Source organism: Diabrotica undecimpunctata, chromosome 6 (genome assembly GCF_040954645.1).
Source record: "Diabrotica undecimpunctata isolate CICGRU chromosome 6, icDiaUnde3, whole genome shotgun sequence".
Classification (NCBI taxonomy): Eukaryota; Metazoa; Arthropoda; class Insecta; order Coleoptera; family Chrysomelidae; genus Diabrotica; species Diabrotica undecimpunctata.
The window spans coordinates 125,691,677-125,713,969 of NC_092808.1; the positions used below are offsets into that span (position 1 = coordinate 125,691,677).

Here is a 22,293-nt window from a genome sequence, read left to right on the forward strand (position 1 = left end):
GTCATATTTTGACCAAAGGACATTGTTGGATGCCATCTGAAACTGTGCTCAGATTAACAACGCGTACAATGTCATCAGTTAAAAAGAATAGCGTCGAATCAGTAGAATTTTTCGACCTACTAACATAAGAAAACTGTATCAAACAGAATACCGTTGGCCTCTTTTCCTATAAGAATTCCGTGGATTGCGACAAAACAAGAAGAACAGCGTCGGAATATCTGCGTTGTGTCGAATTTCAGAAGAAAGTCTTAAATGAGAGCCGGGAGTAATGATATTTCGACGAGCTACACGGTAGGATAATGCCAGTTTGGTGAAAATTGTAACCATTATGCCGGTAATAAAACACGACTAGCACACTCAGAGGAGTTTTAATTAGAAGGCATATAATGCCGAGTAGAGTGTGGTGTGAGTTCTTGCATGTGTTTAATCCTCCTCCTCCTAAGTGCCTTCTCTGTTGAGGTCTGATGCCATCTGTTATATATATATATATATATATATATATATATATATATATATATATATACTACTATAATATATTATAGTATATTTTATTTCAAACATGTAAATTTTGTTTCAGATAACAGAATTGAAAGCCACAAACTTCACAACTGAGAATGAGCTGAGACAAAGATTAAAAAACATCCAAAAGGAACATGAAGATAAGGTAGATGGCTTGAATACCAAAATACAAAATTATCTCAAAGAAATTGCGAGCCTGTCTAAGTCCGCAAAAAAAGGAAACAAAAATACTTCATTGACAGTCAACAACACTACCGCTGACAACAGCAGTGGAACGGACAGTCCGAGTATACAATAATTTGTATGCGAAACCACATGTTGATAATTTACTGATATCATTTTGGAGAAAATGTCCTATTTTTAAATTGTGATGCGATGGTAGGTGGTAACTTTTGAAGCGTTGTTAATTTGTACAGATATGGTAAACTTTTATCTTATTTCTGCCCTTTAAACACTTGTTTATTGATTTATAAAATGATTAGAAAGTTTATTTATATAGCTGTGGTTCGCATTTTAACTTATTCTTAAAAATTCATAAACAAATATACATTTTAGTAATATACTCTTTATTTTGGCCAACACGGTATTTATTGTAAAATTGCGATTCACCTAAAGATAATGTTTCAAATACTCATCTTAAAAACAATATGATTTTTGTAAGTGAGAAAATATCATCATCACGCCTTCTACTACTAGTAGAATGATTGTCTCTCTCTTCTTAGATTCAGTTATTGCCACATTCTCCTTTTTTCATAGTTGTCTGTCACCTGTCATGTTCTATTTAAATTAGCTATCAATTAAATGTCGGAACGATGTTTATATAACCTTTTTATTACTCTTACCTACAAGAAAAATTAAATAAATTTTCTTGACTTGTAATTAAGTGCAAACAACCAAAGAAAATTGCAGAAAATACTCAAATTATGGAGCAGATCTATTGTGCTTCTTTTTATCATTAAAGCTACTCATCTAGCCTGGCCCTCTTGATGAGGTTCTACAACTTGTCTCCGAATATAGCTTGACGTTTTTATATTTTGATCCCGGAGTTCTAGATGCCTCAATCTTGCAAGACCTTCGCAGTGGCATAAGATATGCAAAGCGGTCTGCTTATCTTCTGGACAGAACCGGCAAAGAGCTTCATATGTCAAACCCCTATGACTCAAATGCTTTTTGAGTCTTGTGTCCAATTAGCAGTTTCACTACTATCTTATTAACCCTTCGGCTGTGGCTTAGTAGGTTTGCTGTAAAAACTGAGGTTCCTTTGATAAACTCTTTAGCCTGCATTATCCTGGTGCATTTCTTCATCGTTCGAGATTGTTGCACCCATTTTTTAAGGACTACCATTCCCTGTGTTGGGAATTCAGAAAAAGGTTCAGGGTCAACTAGAAGAGTGTGGCCAGTTTATCAGTCTTCTGACTACCCTGGTAGCCCTACGTCCTGCTATCTATTCTAGTGTCAACCTACTTTGATTTCCAACCGAAGTAAGGACATTCAATCAAGCTGTATGGATTAGAGTGTTTTTAAGTTATATCTCAGACGCGTTCGGTCCACTGGTATTCCTAAAATGGAATCTTCTTTTATTTCCTGATATAAACTTGCCGGTCTATCCATTTGTATTAATTATATTTATATACCTTCCACTTACAAGCATATATAGCTTTACCTTACCCTATAGCAACCTGTGCACTGTAGGTCCCATTACAGTCAAACATGAATGCCACTAAGCAGTTGAACTGTCCCAGACCAAATATAGCCAAGGCCGTTCTTGAAGACTTGAAGGAGAGTATTATGGAGAAATTTATATCATACGATTTATTAAAACACAACGGTCGCATCTAGGTCAATGTATTTTTTTTTAAATAAAGTATAAATTCCAATCAGAGTGTAAGTTTTTTTGTGTAATGGTACATTATTTTCGAGCTTTATAGACCGTGGTCTGAAATTATTTCGTAAAGCTGTGGCCTATATAAATAGAGCTAATATTCGATAAAAAGAAACAGTGAGCGGACGGTACTTATAACAAATGTAACAATACAGTCATGTAAAATGTAAAATTTTGTATGTAACATGCATATACAATGTCAACCTATCGCAACGGACATGAAAAAAAAAATAATTAAATTAATAAAATAATTGATAACAATACTTGATCACTTTTGAAGGTACGATCAACACGTAATGTTAATTGGTTTAATCGGAATCATCTGATCTCTTGGCATAATAAAACCTTTCGGGGGATGCATTATAAGTATAATATTTTGCCATATCTGTATATTTTATATTTATTTTTATTTTAAATTTTGATATTTGGTTTACTGATTATTATTTTCAGTTGGCCAAAATATTTTTAAATGTAATTGTGATTTAAAAACGTCCAAATTATTTTTTATTTTACTTTTACACACATTTTTGAATCTTTTGCATCATGAGATAATAATAAACAAACAAAATAAAAGTAAATATGGTTTTCGTTTAATTTATAAAATAAGGACGATATTAGCAGAAACTAGCCCGACTAGCAAAAGACTTTTTATTGTCGTAAATAGGGAAAATTTATTATTTAGTTATAAGGCAACTGTTAATTACAATAACATTTTTTAATTCTTCTTTTTGTTAATATGACAGCGTCATGATTACTATAATTTACAGATATGTGGAATTTACATGCGGCATGCATTAAGAAATTATTATTCTTGGTCTATAAAGTTATTATTTCTACATTTATACAATTTGCCTATCCCAAATTCCAAATCTCAGATATTCTTTATTTAAGGCTGTTTTAGCAGTTCAAGCCAACTGCGATTTGAAATGGGCGTATCACTTACTTTTCCACACTGCTTACGCGAGACCATCTTTACTCAGTGCCGCCGGCCGACGGGTAGTTTAATGACAACAAATACATTATTCTCCATTCAAATTAGTTTTAACACGAACTAACTGACCGTACGTTCATGAGATTTGACGTCACGAAGGCGATAACGATGAAACTAAGCCCAATGATGAGTAACACGTTTCACTATTAGATTTCAGTATTTTTTAGCAATTTTCTTTAAATTTGGAACACGCTTTTCTCGATTATTACTGGACACAGAAAGGTGAAACAAAAATCAACGATTACAGAAAAAAAAACTCTTTCGAGTGATGGGCGTAAAAAGTTTGGTTATAATAGAACGTTAAACAGTATATTCCAATTTTTCAACAGAAGTTTCAATAAAATAAAAAAAGTAAAACCATCAGTTTAAAGGCAACATAATTTCGAATAACGTGTCCAAATTTCGAGACATTTTGTCAGTAAATAACAGAGAAAACACTGTCCCTAGGTTTTGATGCACCGATAAAACAGCCTTAATTAATAATAAATTTATCATACAGGGTAAGTCATGAGAACTGTACATACCCCTACTTCGTTTGGATGCCCCTATGGGGAATAACAAATGACCATGATAAAACACTGGGAAACACTAGGAGTCGATACCAGGGATAATACGATATCCAGGATGTCAGGAAAAATTGTACATACTCTTACCTCATATGGGAGGCTTTATAAGGAATAAAAAATGACCATTAAACAGTGTCTCCCATTGTTTAATAATATACAGGGCGAGTTGTGAATTTTGACTGAGATATTAATATGAGTTTGGAATCAACGCAGGTTTGTTCACTTACTGATGTTTTTCGAAGACCAGACCTTCCGCATTAAAAAGAATTTTGCACAAGGCTTATTCTCGTTTATATGTCACCTTCTGCCATATTTATCATTTCATTATCCTCTGTTTATTTAGAAGCTGTATTTTAATAACTTCCTTATAAAGTTCTGTAAAAAAAACTGTTCATTTACCTTTATTCCAGCCTGCCTTTTAAGACTTTTGTTATTACTGCTAGCTTGTTTATGATAATTTTTATTAGCCCGATCTCGTTAAAGACCTTGCTGGTTTGAATTCACTGTGGCCCTTACTAGTTCCTATTCTAAAATCATTTTTATGTAAGATTGTCAGAATAGCACATAGCATTAACTAAAACTTAGCAGTAACTGCCACTTCGCAGATATGCCACCGAATGAATGTAGAGCCTCCGATTGTCGCGCTGGTAAACCGAGACACTTCTCAAACAAACACTTCTGTCAATATGTAAACACGAAAACGAATGTATGTCTGACACTAAACATTTATTTACGGAGATAAGTGTCAGGTGCAAACGTACCTTAAGAGGAGTGCCATGATTGGATGCGATAATACGCCTTTCACGCAACATCTACACACTTGGTGTCTACTGTATTTAGAAAAATATTAATGAGTAAAATTAAAAACTATATTTCTTTTATGCTGCCCATGCTTTCCGAAATTAAGTATTAAAAATCTTACGGAAAATGTATTAAGAATTGTTCGTTTAAGATGTGATTCATTGGTGAGTTGCTTTCCAGATTTAAACAAAATTTCAATTGATTATAACTTTGCTTTCAAGCTGCAGCGTCATAAGTCTTTCTTATTTTATTCTGGTATTAAATACTTGCATACTGAGCATTAATTATACTGAAGGAGTAGTCTAAAGATTTTGAAAAGTATTATAAAAATTATTTTTTTTTGGAATCACCGATTACAAAAACTTTTACAAACTTAAAACAAGTTATATTGTTAACGTATTTAAGCAATGAATCAATCTAACTAAACAAGTTGATCAACTAAAATAGTAATTAGCCCTAACTAAAATAGTAATCAGCACTATTGAAATGAATTCTCATTCAAGATTTTATCTTTTTAATCAACTAAAATCGTTCAACTTGTTCAAAACTGTTCTCTTAATCTGTTTTATGCTTATACAATTAACAATGCTACAATTAAATTTATTTTGTTATCAAAACGGCAAAATATTTTGAAAGGTATCGAAATTTCAACTTTATTTATTTTTAAATCTTCTATAATTTATATAATGTATTAAAATAATTACTCATTTAGTGTAATGTCAAAACTTAAAATAAAATACCAAACGCTGGAAAGTGGAACGAGTTGGTAGTTCGGTAAAGACTATATCATTGATGACATACAAAAGAAGTTGTATGACAAAGCAAAAAAACAGAATCTGTTGTGTAAAAACACTAACCATTTTTTATGAAATTATTAAACCTAAAGTACATATAATTCACACAGTAAATTTTTTTCTTTGTTAACTTTAACTTATGTTATCTCCACTTTTTTCAAAATAAATTACTTTAAGAAAAACTGACTTTGTATAATCGATTGGTAAATCGATGTGGAAAAAAATGGGTTTTAATTTACGACTACATTGTTTGAAAATATAAAAATGTAGTTGTTAATATAAAAATATTACAAGAAATTAATTTTAGAGTAGTGTTTAAATTGAAAACCTAATTTTGTCTGAAGAAGGATACTTGATGTCGAGAATATTTTAAAAATTTACTAAAATGTTTGCGTAAACAAAAATTTACTCAACGTAAATGTTGTTTAACAACACATAATTCAATTCGTGTAATCATGTTTTCACAGAGACGGTAACATTTCATGTGTAACGAAAGCAGTGAAAATGACTATTATTGCAATTTACAATTTATAAATCAATTTTGGACGGTTTTATACAATTACTTACGCGGTACCCCAGAAAAAGTTAATTTCGTTTTTTGTAGCTTGTTGAAAATAAACGTTCTATATCACTCAACTCAATTAATGAACATGATGAATATTTCAATTCGCCTTTAATTGATACATAATTTCAGTGCAATATGTGTTTATTGTTTTTTGCGAAATATTTTCTAAGTAAACGCATCGTCGATGAAAAACACTTTCTGAATGTAATTATTGAACTACTGTAATTACTGCAATTTCTTGTGATCAGGCTTAATCTTCCATGGCTTTGTACGGAAAAAAGCAAAATAACACATTTAAATTATATTTAGAAAAAAAACTGTCATATGAACTGTCAATGACGTAGAACTTGGGTCAACGGACGACGTTTTTTCCCAGTTTTCTTTCCAACTACATGAAGCCATTTCCCAAAAAAAATCATTATAAAAAAATTAATAAATTATCGCAAACCTCACACGGTTTATTCAATAAATTTTCGTGATTGGAAATATTGCTTGAATGAGACCGCAACTACACATCCGTCCTTGGCAGACTACAGATTGAATTTACATAAAGCGGCATTACCATTGAAATGTGGTTGTACATGCTACATTTAGTTAAGTGTCTGGATGGGTATCTCACACCCAAGTGTGAGCTTCCAGGGCTAATATTGTTCTGAAACTATTTCTTTGTGGCATTTTTATGTTAATTACTATTTAATGGGAATAACACAATTTTAGTTAAAAATACTTTATATTTGATGTTTCGATTTATAGTGCAGAAATCCTTCTCAAAATGGAAATAATGTTCGGAATAAGACATAATACATTTTAAAGTAGATGACTTTAAAATGGTATTGTCAGTATTTTTGAGATGCATTCCTGAGACGACATTATTGAGGATGGTTCATTTGATTAGTTGAACTCATTTTTAACTTATGAACAACTGTCAAAAAATAATGATAGGATGTAATTGGTTTTGAAAGAGACAACCCCGTCCAATCATGACAGCAGAATTCTCCTGTAAATGGGCGTGTACATACGCATGCGTGTGGGTTGCTTTGTGGTAAAAAGTGTGTCCCAGACTTTCCGATGGAATTAAGATTTTTAATTGTAATTACACAGAGAAAATAAACAATAACTTTGCAACTTAGGATATATAAAAGTGCAGGAAGGAGTGTTTGATTTTAAAATGTTTACAAGGGCTGACCAGAGTTGACAATTTGATAATGGCGTACTGTTTTTACAGGACTGTATCAAAAAAAGAATAACAATCCCTTGTATTTTTTTTTAATTAAAAAGTTTTCTGGATTTTCTTATTAAATTAACTGAAAGAACAGTACCAATAAAATGGCTACTTTGATAAAAACGAAAGGAAGTATTTAATAACAAAACTGTTGTTTTCATAACATTGTAATGTATTGAAAATATTAGTGATTTTAAGTTCATTAGTGAACAGAAAAGCAAAAATGTGTTAAAAGGAAGATATTTTCAAAAATAATGTATATTTTTATTTTGTTCTTTCACTCAATTAAAAATGAATACAGTTTTAAATACTCTATTCTTCTTCTTTGTGCCATCTCCGCGACGAAGATTGGCAATCATCATGGATATTCTGACCTTCGAGGCAGCTGCTCTGAACAATTGCCTTGAGCTGCAACCAAACCACTCTCTCAGGTTCTTCAACCAGGAAACGCGTCTTCTTCCTACGCTTCTCCTACCCTCTACTTTTCCTTGAATTATGAGTCTCACGACGTTGTATCCTTAACACTTCTGTATTCGTGACTCTATCTACCTATGGAATCCTTAACAATCTTCTAAATGTCCACATTTCAAACGCAAAGAAAAAAGAAATACTCTATTGGTTAACATTAATTAGAAAAGCAATTTTTAAACATAGTTGGCATCAAATATAACCTTCAGTCAACGAAATACCAATTTGTAAGTTCCAGCCAAGGTTGAGAATTGGCTTACTTAAAACAAAGTTTTCCGTTAATTCAAACCAACTAATTGGTTGATATCTTTAACATGGAGTAATAAATTAAAACTAAAAATTCAAGAAACATCTAACTACCAACCAGCTTCGTGGTAGGGAATTAGCAACAAAATAGTAATAAAAATATATCTAATTGACAAAGTAACGTGAAATAACATTTTATGCACGTAGTTGAGAGGTTCTTTAGACTGGTTAGACATCTACTAAACTACATTTATTTTACATATTCCCAACTGTCAACAAACGCACGTGAAAGCCAAACAGGGTCGTACTGAGGTGTATCATATGATTTTTAAAAATATTTACTTTTGAAACTATTAGTGTAAGAATTTCTTGAAATTTAATCATTATGGGCAAAATTTAATGTTCCATTGGAGAAAAATGTGCTAAAATAAAATATTCATTAACTGAGAGATACATAACAACGTAAACATTTTGAATAAAGTAGCATTGTCATAAGTTTATCATGCCTATTATGTCAAAATGGAGTTCTCAAACCCTATATTTTTTCTAGAAGCAGTAGTTGGAATTTTTTCCAATTTTCTGGAATGATAAGACGCGTTGTCCAATACGATGATGGAGTTGTCTTCTAATAGGGGCAGTATATTTTTGAACCAATTTTCGAAAGATTTCCCGTCCATATCTTCATGGTAGTCCCCCCTTTTTTTGGATTCAAACACCCACCGCCCTTCTGGTACAAACCCATCTTCACTGCCAATGTGACAGATTGTTAGTCTTTTTCCTTTTGCTGAAAATTTTATTATTTTAAAATTTACTTGAAGTGAAAAAGCACATAAACATTTACCTGCAGGATTTTTTGATCCCTTAGAAAGTCCATCTAAAAACGCTTGTTTATGAGACGTTACCGAATTGTCGACCCATACTTTAGATTTGGTGTGACCAGCATTTAACCAAGTCTCGTCTAAGTAGTAAATTTTGCGGTTTTCATTTCTGTAGGACTTAATTTTTATCAGTAATTCTCATCTCCACAAGACAATTTTATCCCTGTCCATCAAAATGCTGTTTCGCTGACACCGTTGAAACTTAAAATTTATTTGTTTAAATAATTTAAAAAACGTAGTTCTTTTGAAGTTAGACAAAACTGGATCTTCATTAACAACCCTCAGAACTTTATCTACTGTGGGTATTTCATTTCGAAAAAAAGAATTGATGGATTATTCTTCTTATTGCTTCTGTCAAATTCATCCAGCGAGTTAACAATACTTTTACCATGCTCAACTGATAACTAAACTCTAAAAAATAACACGACCAGTAAATAACTTAACAATAACTATAACATATAACACACATTAACTTAAAAACCAACACGCTACAATTTGAATTTAAACCGACTTGCAAGTTTGGACCTGTAAAATGAGAATCCGTCTTGACAGTTGGGAATTTGCTGAACGAATGTACTTTATCATAGAAATTTGGAAAATATCGTGTCGTAAGAACCAGTTATGCTGAGGCTCTGTGACCTATTTCATTAAGATTAGTTACCAAATGTTTAACTATTCTAATTTTATATACAAATATCAACCATTGGTTTTATATCTTAAGCGTTACAATAGATCATTTAAATCATTCCTCATCATCTTCACAAAATTCATGGTCCAATTAACAATATAATTCATAATTTAAATTAATAATAACTTGAGATATGTTGTTATTATTAATATTAATAATAACAGGAGATATATCCGCGTTAAACCATATATTACGAGGATAGATTGATATTAAACTAGCCTTTGATAGATGGCGCTACTTGATACCGAATTGGTTTCGTTATTGACATTTGACATTCATGAAATGTCTGTCAAAATTTTAAGTTTTAAAAACAGTTAGTTTGGTTTTTACAGCCGTAAAAAGCAAGCAAATTTTGTGTTTTCGGAGAAATGGAAAAAGTCGAGTATCGTTCGGTAATTAAGTTCCTCCACAAAAAGGGTAAAACGAATGTGCATATCAAAGCCGGCCTGGACGAAGTTATTATGGTGAGGTTGCATTTTCGTTAACAACAGTAACATTTTGGAAAGCTGAATTTGTTCGTGGTCGTACGAGTGTTTTTGATGATGAGCGTCCCGGGAGACCAAATGAAGTCACTACGCCAGAAATGATCAACAAAGTTCATGACATGATTATGGCAGATCGTCGAATTAAGCTCCTCGACTTAATAGAAGTCCTAAACATTTCCTACGAACGCGTAAACAACATCATTCACCATCATTTGGACATAAAAAAGCTATCCGCGCGATGGGTGCCGCGTTTGCTGACCATCAATCAAATGCAAAAACGTGTGACCACTTCGGAGACTACTTTTGGCGATGATACGGCTAGATCCAAAGGATTTCTTTTTGGCCGATTTATCACCGTTGATAAAACCTGGGTGCATTATTACACAGCGGAAACTAAAGAACAGTCGAAACAGTGGCGCAAACGCGGCGAAGGGCCGCCGAAGAAGGCAAAGAGTGCACATTTGGCCGGCAAAGTGATGGCGCCTGTTTTCTGGGATGCGAAGGGCATCATCCACATCGACTACTTGGAAAAAGGAAAAACAATCAATGGTGAGTACTACACAACATTATCGGATCGATTCGATGCCGAATTACGTCGAAAACGCCCCGGTTTGGAGCGCAAAAAGTGCTCTTTCACCAAGACAATGCACCGGCTCATCGATCGACCGTCGCCATGGCAAAATTACACGAATTGGGCTTTAAATTGGTTAAACACCCACCATATTCCCCAGATCTTGCCGCCAGCGATTTGTTTCTGCTTCCAAACCTAAAACAATGGCTCTGAGGACGCCGTTTCGCAACAAATGATGAAGTCGTCGCTGAAACTTCGGCCTATTTTGAAGAGCTCGAGCAAAAGTACTATTCGGATGGGATAAAAAAATTGGAACATCGTCTTACTAAGTGTATCGAGCTAAAAGGGGACTATGTTGAGAAATAAATCGATTTAATTCCAAAAAACTTGTTTTTTCTATCAAAGGCTAGTTTTATATCAATCCACCCTAATATACAGATAAAATGTAGCGTATATTTAAAATAATTTTAAACTCACTTCATCAGGAACTACAACTTGTAGCATTTGTCCAGCTTATTTTCCCTCCAAAAATACCTAAGCTCCTTTTTTTCAGGATACATTGTCCTAAAGTTAAATGCAGCCCTGTATGACATTCCACATTGCGTGGGTAGACGTTATGAAAAGATCGCATTTGACTGTCAGTTATTAATTCGGAGGATTCGATTGGTTAGAGATTGGGCGTATTTTGAATGTCGACCAATAGATTATCTGTACGCAAATAAACATTCTGAATATATGTGGATGATTAATTCTGCTGATCTCTGAGAAATTAGCACCATTTATTTTTTACATTTTTTTTTTGTCACCTAGACTCATTAAAAAGAAATCTGGAGCTGAAAAGGCTCGCTGGAGATGTATTGCGTTTTGTAGTCATCTATTGGGCTTTCAGCAACTCTTCTAAGGTTTATTTTACCGCTTCTGAGCTTAATAAACTCAAAGTTTCTTAAGATTAGAATTAGCATATATTGTTGGAACTTTTGAAGTTTTTTAAGTATTATTTGTCCCGTTAATTATAATATTGACTGACTAATTTCAATAGCGATTTTATATAATTTGTAAATCTGTGCTTTGTTACCCTCTTAGCAATACCTGTCACGTTTTGCGGCTTTGATATCTAACAAGCTCCGTTTGTAATGTTTTAATTTATGACCGGCAGACTATATGTTGAACACAAAATTTTATATTCACTCTATATAATTTGATAAAGTAATTTTATGATTTTATGTAACATTCCATGGTTTTTGTAGTCATCCTGTAAAGTAATATAAATAAATATTTGACAAACAGACAGCAACTTAGAACACAGCCACATATAAACAAATTATTGTTGAGTACAATGAAATATGCGGTGTCCAGTAAATAAATATATTGACTGGATTTACAACAACGAAGCAGTATATATATATATATATATATATATATATATATATATATATATATATATATATATATATATATATATATATAATGTGGTCCGTTTAAAATGGCTAACATCCATTTAAATTGTCAACCGATTTTCTCCATCAATGTTGAGTAATCCAGTGGACAAAATTTAGAATGTGTATTGAAATTTTTTTAAAATATTTCGCGATACTTTAGTCGAAAATAAAGAAATTTTGGAAAATGGACCCCACGTCACGAAGCCTTTCTACATTTACATTTTAAATAAAAAAAATAGTTATAATATACCTCTTTCTGGAGAAATTATTTTTCAGGATAAATACAATAATTTTTATAGCCAATAAGTAAAAATATGTTATTGAATTTTTATTAAAAAATTACTGCGCCACTGGATTTAGAGTAGTACCAAAAAGCTGTTATAGTCAATTCACTGAGCTTGGAGAATTTTGACAGAATCATTGCCGAAAACATCCAACATAAAAATTCCTATCACTCATTCTCAAGAGCTAAAATAAACCTACGGTTGCATGTTTAATTTAAAAGCAACCAATACTGATGAATAGTGGAGTATCTACTAAAACGATCAAATTTACGCCTTATTATAATATGACGTATTATGTTTATTAATTTGAGCTCTGTCAATTTGACAGTTGACTTACTTGGCCTCGATCTTGTGGGCAAATAGTCATGTTTTTGAGTTATAATAAATAGAGCCTGCTGCATTCTATTCATTGTCTTGTGTGTTTTTTCATGATTATGAATGCATTTTTGTATTGTACTACGTACTCATTGTGCCAAGTATGTTTGCATATCTGGGATCTGTTGAAGTCTCCAGGTTTGAGTATGATTCATGCTAATTTATTCTAAAATTGAGATTTCTCCCATATAAAAATTGTTAGGTATTTTATAAATGCAGATCTTGTTTGTTGTCTGGTTTGGTTTTGGACAGAATAGATCTCAATGTGTTAGTTCGGAAATTGCGGCTTATTCAACACAACAAAACAAATTTCTTTTGTTTAAATGTCCTTTGACTTAGAATACATAACAAACCTTTTGCTTCGTCGTCTTCTGCAAGGAGTGTAAAATTTTTAAAAGATATATTAAGACAATAGTTTCTTCTTGAGGCTCAAATCTAAATTGGTGTTTCATAAACTGACTTACTTTTTAAAACCAGTTTTGACACTGCGCCAAATTCATTGAATATTTCTTTCTATCCAATGTTCATCAGTTAATAGGACGATCTGCATATATTTTATTAAATAAGCACTTCTATCTTCATCTTCCGAATGAAGTATAACTTCAATTTTCTATCATTCTTAATCTTGCAGCCATGACAAAAAATAATTAAAAGAACTAAGTAACTATTGTAAATTAGTGTAACCAAATTTGACACTCATCAGATTAAAGTACACTGTTAGCTTAGTGTGTTAATATTTTAAGCTATTCTATTCATAACTATTTCCGATGTGTAAATCGAAATGTCAAGTATAAAGTCTACTTGGGAACAACAGTTAACTCAAATTGGGATCAAGCAAAGGAAATACGTATAAGAGTAGAAAAGGCAAGAGCATCGTTCACTAGCATGAAGCAAATTTTCACCTCTAAAAGCCTCACCCTACCTCTCAAAATTCGACTTCTGAAATGTTATGTATTCCCGGTTTTGTTATATGGAATGGAGGCGTGGACAATGACCGCAACAATGATGAAAAAAGTAGAGGCCTTCGAAATGTGGGCTTACCGACGTATATTACGTATATCCTGGACTGAGCACGTGACCAACGAAGAGGTACTACGCCGGATAGGTAAAGAGAGAGAGGTAGGAATAAGTATAAAGAAAAGAAAGTTGGAATACTTGGGTCACGTTATGAGACATAATAAATATAGAGTACTACAACTGATCATTCAAGGGAAAATAGACAGCAGAAGGGGTCCAGGGAGGAGAAGACACTCGTGGCTCCAAAACTTGCGGCAATGGTTCGGATTGTCATCTGCTGAACTATTCAGATCTGCCGTAAACAAAGTCAGAATAGCCATGTTGATTGCCAACGTTCGGAACGGACAAGGCACATGAAGAAGAAGAAGTATAAAGTATTTTTAGAACACATTTGTTTATTCCCACAAAAAACTTCGATAATAATGTATTTTTATAAAATTTTAGTAACTGCTAATTGTAGGCTCTCCAAATCCAGTTGGGTGGTAATATTTATAACTAAAAATTTCCACGAAAAATACTGTAATGTGCACTGAAAATTTAATAGTCCACAAATAGATCTTTTATTACTATACCATTTTTTGTTTAAAATGTAAAGTTTACATGGTTGTCTGTTAATAGATGTCCATTATTTAACTTCATCATCGTGGTTCCTCTATGCTTTGTTTTTCCATTTGGTTATATTAATAATCGTTTCAGTTTCGTTTTACGAATTTTCTAATGTCTGGTTTGTTATAAGCTCTGTAGAGTTCAAAATTATATCATCTACGCCAGAAATTCCTCTAATTTTGTCAATGTTTTTTTATTTTATTGTATTTTCGGTCATAACCGGGATGCAATTTGAATTCAGTAGCGTAGTAGGTTCTTTAAAAAAAAAGTTCTCGATATTCGACTAAAGAGTAAGTCACGAAAATTTTAAATTTTGTCCCTAAGTACTCGTTTTGTGAAAATAGTTAAAATCGATTAATAATTTCAAATTTTACGGGTGTGTTTCTTTAGATTTAGCTATTTTAAAGGAAAAATAAAATTTAGTTTTATTTTCCAGAATGTACTTCTTGATGGGAGTGACAAATTAAACAGAACTTTTGGTAAAATTGTTTTGAAAGTGTTTTCAAATACTTGTAACATAATAAACCAAAAAAGTTTTTGATGCCCAACCATCTTATGGAACATTCTTACTTGTAATTTATTTATTTTGACAAAACTATTTTTGTAAATCAATTGTGTCTATTTTAGTTTTTGTAATGTAAGGTGTTAAAAAATAAAAATCAAATACAAATACTATTGTTTTATTAGATTTATACAACATCGATCAATTGAGCAAAACTGGCTTATTTTGCCCAATTTAAGGCTTCACGGAAGACAGTGTTATACATAAAACCATTTATAATAACGAAAAATATATAAAAACAGTTAAAAAAACCAGTGTAAACAATTTAACAAACTGGTAGTTAACAAGTAAACTTTAGTCAACGATAATCCAATTAAAATACTAACTATAGTAGTGCCCCTGTATCCGCTTTTTTACGGTGTGACTAAAAAATAAAGCGTATTCGTATTTCGGTATGACATTTTGAGATATTCGAAATAATATCATCTAGCAGTACCCAAATTCAGTTGAGTAAGAAATTATCTATTTCCAGGCAGTAAAATAATTTCGACAATAATATAGATCTCCAAAATTGTAATTATCCTAATCATAAGTTCAAAGTACTTGTTACCTGCATTTAATTATGCAGATAATTACAAATATTTCTCTCATACACTGGATCCGAAGTACTTATACAAGAAGAACAAAGGATATTCTGAAAAGGGCGCTGATGCAGTAATATTTTTAATCAAGAATACGCTACAATAAATACAACACTACGTTACAAAACAAGAAGAGATGCAAAAACTTAATTTTATAAAAATACCTTTACTTGTGTGCGATAGTGAGTGTTGACTAAATAATAAAAACAAGAACACAGTATGCACAGCAGAGATGAGACTTATAAGAAGGATTAAAGGCATATTATCATACACGTTACGTTTCTAGCCCATATCGTTTAGTTACCGAAAAATATAATTTAAATGGTTTTAAATATGAACCATTCACACTGTCAGGAACGTATCGTATCAGACTCCTTACGTTTCCGTTCAGTATATTCGAAAACAATATTATTTTACGGATGCGACCGCTACGGAACGAGACGAAACCTGTTGGTACGGATAATGTGAATTAGGAGTCCGTCGTTTTCCCCTCGTTGTATTTAGATATTTGTTTGATTTTAGAGTATTTAAAAAAATAATTTTCGAGGCTATTTTGTCATTTATGCATGTGTTTTTATTGCTTTGTGACAATTAAACATGGAAGTGATAAACAATTAGGACTTTTGCACGGAAGCGGTACCTCTTCTTTTTTTTTAAATACTCTTTGGTTTGATATTTACTGTTTGATAGTACAAGTTAAAATGGATTTCGAAAAATTAATTGAACTCTTACGCAGTGAAGAAATTTTATATAAATACCATGATAAATGCTATTATGATGCAAATAAGAAAGAAAATATTTATAAAAGCGAGAATACATCTTTACCGCACCAAACTGAAACGTTTTATGTATGAAAATGTGAACGGGCAGTCCGATTGCTGGACTGGAAACGCTACTTGCCGGAAACTATACGTGCATGATAATAGGCCGCGACCTTAAAGGCTACCCAAGAAGTCATCTAATAAAAAATTAAGACCTACATAACGAGCTACATGTATAGGATATAGTTGAATATAAATATATGTGGAGACAACATATTCACAGGATGGAAAACGAAAGACTACTCAAAAAAATATTCAATTATAATCCAAAAAGCAAGAGAGACAAGAAAAGCTTAAAAATATTGTCATAAATACCCTTGTAAAGGTAGAACATGTAGAACACTTAATCTCTTTAGTGAAGACGCAAGATCGTTGTTAATGGTCGATTTTTTAGATTTGACAGACTTTCTAGCTTCTCCATAACTAGTAGTCTACTAGTACGTTTACTACAATACTCGCACGTAGTTCTTTTATATTATTTTATGTTAATTAAATCTCGTAAACGTTGATCATTAATGATTTTATCTTAGTTATATTAGCTAAAAAGAAAGCGTTAAGTTGTAAGATTTTCATGAGGAAGCTGCAGCCTTACTTTCAACTGTGACTAATGTAACAGGACCTACACAGACAAAAACAGAAAATGCTTCTGGATTTAAAGTATAAATTTATCGACTAATTAGGATGCTATGTGGCAATGTTGGATATGATCAAGGCTGCTGTAATTTACCGTGCATCCTTGTCCTCTAAAAAATAAACTGGATGATTTAGAGTACATATATTTTATGTATGAAGTGAAGAACTATAAGAGTTATCCTTTCGAGTTTTATTGATAATAATGATGCACCTGGACGTCCTCAGACCCTTTGTACCGAGAATTAAAACGTTCATCTAACCAAATTACGATACTTCAACCACTTAACCATGATATCATTAAATGTGTCAAAGATACTGTAATTTACCGTGCATCCTTGTCCTCTAAAAAACAACCTGGATGATTTAGAGTACATATCTTTCATGTATGAAATGAAGAAGATTCGGCGAAGTTAGAGTTGCCCTTTCGAGTTCTATTGATAATAAATATGCACCTGGTTGTCCTTGTACCGAGAATGAAAACGTTCAGCTAATCCAAATACGATACTTCAACCACTTAACCATGTCACTAAATGTGTCAAACTGTCAAAGCCTCATAAAAGCGTCAAGATTTGGAATTGATTATGATAGCCATCGATTCGGATCCTAATATTGACGTCATAGCGACATTAAAGGGACGTTGGATGAACTGAAACACAGTCGGTTAGAGCCTGCTGGAAAAATTTGTGTGTACTCGTGCACAATAATATAAACAACTTTTAAAAGTCTTAATAAACAATTGACACCGGTTACCTTTCGACCATGATCATAATCTCTTATTAGTAGCAATAGAGAGAATGGATTACATTATGTAATGTTAAGTACATAATCACAATACTGTAATGTACTAATTTTTAAAATACCATACTTATGTAACTTATATATCTATATACAAAATTATGTCAGTGAAAATAGCATTTGTGTGTTACGCAATTTGCTTAGTGTTCGTTACTATTCACAGTTTCGTATAGCCGTAGTAATGTGCGGATACGAGAGCATTACTATATTACATAAAACATTTTCACTTAGTAATTACTAATTCCCGCATTAGAAAATTCCTAATTTTACTATAAAATTTACTTAATAAAGTTAGCCTCAAATTTGAAAATTTCAGTTATTTTACTAAAAATTATTATTTAATTACCTAAAATATTTAGTATTTGGAATGGCAAGATAACTTTTTTAAAAGTAACTATTTTGCTATTAGTTAACCAGACTGAATCGTTTGCAGCAGCATTCATCTAACTTTGTACAGCGAATGCCGCATTGAATAGACCGGGAAATAATCATGGCACTGATTAAAATTAGTAATATAATATATTATATATAATATATATTGTATACAGATCTAAAAAAAACATGTAAATCAGATAAGACATGATTATGATAGTCCCCTTTGCAATCATATCCAGCAATTCCTCAGAGTGGTAACTGAACACTGAAAAATTAACATAGAAAAATTATTCCTGACAAAACACTTCCCAATGGATTCTGATTCCAAACGAAAAGAGAAAAAACTAAATCATTAAAAACAAAAATATTCCAAAAATATAAATACTCGGAAATGTATGTCACAAATGATAGTAAAATGTGTAAAACATTCTATGGTGCAGGCTTACCCTCACTGTGAAAAATATTCATGATTATTATGGTTATATGCTATGGATTCAGAATGATAAAAAGGTTGTTCATGGCAGAAATGTTGTTTTGATGAACATATGTCAAACCCAGATGAAAGGGGAATAATAGACTTAGACCAAACACCAACACGAGGAAAAGGAGAACTCAAAAACAATGCAACATAAGTGCGATGAAATGCGTAGATGCACAAGAATAAGATGACCTCCAACTTACAAAAGTAAACCAATACTGAATTTGACAATGAAGCCAACTTTGCAGCAGACTCCATGGGGCATCTTTTATTTGATGTTCCATTCTTATGAAGTGGCAATACAACTGGGAGATGATGGGAAAAAGGCAATAGATAATGAGCTGAATGCCTTACAGGGAAATACTACATGTAGTGAGTTAGTACTATATCCAAAAAATGGAAAGGTAATTGACAAAAAGTGGGTTTTTCGGATTTTTGTGGATAGACAAGTGGAAAAGAAAGACCCCTAGTTGTACATGAGTTACAATAGGATTCATTGTCTGAAGAGGTTTATTCTCCAATACCAAGAATGCTAACTTTAAGGGTATCACTATTATATGTGTTAAACATAATTGGAATATTATTCAGTTAAATGTAAAGTCAGCAATTTTTAAATGGAATATTGCCAAATTCTGTAAGCTCCCCGTCGTCGATGATCATATCTGCCGCAGTTTTAGACCAAACGCTGAGAATAACTAATTCCAGACCACGACTTTAGACACTCCTTGACCCTTGAAATGGTTGTAATGAAGTTTCAAATAATTAAATATAGAGAAACATTAAAAATGAAAAAAGGAAAAAAGTCACAACAAGCTGGTATATACGCATTAGAGAAAAAAATTTAGAAGCTGATATCTGGCAAATCACATACATGGTCATATGTATATATCGGCCACACTATTATAGGTTAGGTCTATAAATTATGAAAATATTTAGAAAATTTAAAAAACGTCTGAAAAGGAATCATGTGAGATCTAATTTATCTTTCATCAATAACACATGAAAGCTCGTAAAATATGTTTTATTTCAATAATTATATTCAAGTAAAGAACTAAGGAGCGAACGAATTCGGCAATTTGTTTTATTATTTTCGACTTTTACTTTGGTATTTACACTGATGGTCAAAGGTTGACTCAAACTTCTCTTTTGGGCTTATACCCGATGGAAGAAAAAAATGTTTTTCTTGTACTAAGTTTGAGACATCCTTTAGGGATGACAAGGCACACGATTGGGGTTACATCATAACCATTTGTAGTCTCATGTTTTGTGAACATTTTGTTTTTTAAATTTTCCTGATATCTTTAAAAACAAGAAAAAAGAGACGGTTTTTAATCTTTAACCATGTGTTTTAACTGAAGTAATATTTAACAATGAAAAATAATAAACTATTAACAAATCTTTAAAAAAAGAAAGAAACATAACGGTAACTAATATTGCCTGTTTCCCCCTCTACTTCTACCTATTTCTATTTGTCGACCAGGTTAGGGGTATGCACAGACAACATACGAGAGACATTATTGTTTAATGGAAGCTCTGTGATGTTTTGGGGTGGAATTTTCTTGACAGCAGGAATGAATTTGCTGTCTTTACGTGGAGGCTCTTTAAAGACCAAAAGGTACGTTACAGAAATTTTGTTTCGTTAAGCACGTTGTTCTTTTCGTGCCTTATATAGGAAATAATTTCATCTTTCGCATGATAACGCAAGCCCTCACGTATCGGGTGTCGTTACTGAATATTTAACTGAGGTATATATTCAGATATTGAATTGGCCTCCTCACAGTCCCTACATGAATTCTATTGAACTCTTATGTAATATGGTAGGTAGACAATTAAGACTTCGTCAGGCCTTCCTGCTTCCATGCAAGATAAAGAAACTATGGTTATTGATATCTTAAACTTCACAGACCAAAGTCAAATAGACCGCTTAATATCCAGCATGCCTAGATAATATGAAGCTGTTATTAGAAGTAGACGGGGAAACAGGCGATATTAGTTTCCGTTATTTCTTTCAGTTTTTAAAGTTTTGTTAACTGTTTTTTTATAGTTTATTGTTAAATTAGTATTGTTTCAGTTAAAATACAAGTTAGAGAATAAAACCGTCTATTTTCTTTGTTTTTAAAGATATCAGGAAAATTAAAAAAAATATTCACAAAACATGAGGCTACATGGTTTCGATGTAAACCCCCGTGTACCTTGTCTGTCTGATGTCTCAAACTTAACATAGGAAAAACATGTTTTTTCTTCCACCTGGTATAAGTCCAAAAGAAAAGTTTGAATAAACCTTTATCAAACTGAAAAAGTCTATAATAAAAAAAATAGCGTAAGACCTCCTTTCACGAGAAAATCAACTTTCAAAATGAACATAATTTTTGGTGGTGTGGCGCATTAGTTATCATAAATACCTGTCCGTCTCTCAAAAAGTCTGTCCTTGGTTGCCATGTTTTTCGGCCTATGTTCGGGATATGTTGCCACTATCAGCTAGTGGTACAAATCCCAGAGGACTTCGGAGATGGGCAGACAGGATTGGCAAATTGAAGGTGACATATCCTCTTAGAATTTTAACTGATATGTTTGAACTTAACATTTCTGAATGGATCTGGATACGGGCTCGAACCATGATTCTTATAATCTACACACTTTGAAGTGTTCCTGTCAGCCAATCAAGTCATCAAGGTGATTTTTTACATTTTAAAACGATTTATATTACTTTCGGTAGCGGTCAAATATTAAATATTTTAGAGATCACAGAATTCTTCGACAATGACAATGCGATTGTTGAACCCATTCGCCGCAGTTAAAATACCCGCGCGTGTTTAAATCAACTCGCCAGTCCACTTGCCTGCCTTAAAATAATTCTGCTCCTGAGAAGAGATCTTTTTGTTGGCAGCGAATGCATGAAAAAGGCAGCCTTGCATGTAGATAATATTGTTCGAAGCTAATTTTACTATTTATTAAAACGTGGTTTTAACTAACTCACGTCATTTAAATGTAAATTCCTGCATATTATATTCCGTCATATATTACAAAAGAGAATATTACATAATAGTAATGGCGTACTTTTCGAAATAATTTTTATATAATTTAAGAATATTGTTAAAATAAAACACGTTTTATGAGCTTTAAAGTGTAAATATTAGTTCTTATAGTTATATATAGTAAATAAACCCCACACATTTTAACTAACTTTTTTAACTTTGTAATAAATGTAACAAAAATGCAATAATGAATTCTGCCATAAATTATTTTCTACATTAACTAAACTCAACTGAAATTAACAAAAAAAAAACAACAAAAAAATTACCTAAAAAGTTAACCTTTTAATACTATTTGGTTTGTCTTAAAGACATTATAAGACTCTTGTGGCTTTGAAACTTACAATTGGTTCTTCAATATCACGTTTGCTTTGCAGTAGCTTTAACTCCGTATTAAATGCTGTTAGTGGTTTACCTGAAATAATATAAATGATATAATAAATAAATAAGAATATTTGCTATATGCGTAGATGATAAGAAAGCTATGCTTCCCCTCAATATTCCGTTTCTGTTCTAAATTCTTTCACGTTATCGATCAACTGTTGAATTTTATCAGCACAGCTTTGTCATTAAAATAGACATGTTGTGTAAAACACCGTCTTCACTCTCGATCGAAGTT

At 32.2% G+C, this 22,293-nt stretch overlaps 2 protein-coding genes across 4 annotated transcripts in view; one reads left to right on the forward strand and one right to left on the reverse strand.

Moving 5' to 3' along the window:
• Positions 1-15,067, forward strand: part of LOC140443835 (protein FAM76A) — a 30,673-nt gene extending 15,606 nt beyond the window's left edge. Inside the window, exons 5-6 of one of the 2 annotated variants that reach the window (XR_011951271.1) lie at positions 578-897; positions 14,834-15,067. Coding sequence is in view for 1 of the 2 variants with exons in the window: in XM_072535309.1 (XP_072391410.1) it covers positions 578-817 (240 nt within the window). In the remaining variant the exon portion in view is untranslated. Of the gene's footprint in view, positions 1-577 lie in introns of both variants that reach the window. The other variant, XM_072535309.1, reaches the window with a different exon arrangement.
• The window catches only part of Pdxk (pyridoxal kinase), a 44,148-nt gene continuing 36,916 nt past the window's right edge, over positions 15,062-22,293 (reverse strand). For both annotated transcript variants that reach the window (XM_072535307.1, XM_072535306.1), the window contains exon 6: positions 15,062-22,089. In XM_072535307.1, the coding sequence (XP_072391408.1) occupies positions 21,989-22,089 (101 nt within the window). In that variant the 3' untranslated portion in view covers positions 15,062-21,988. The remainder of the gene's footprint in view (positions 22,090-22,293) is intronic.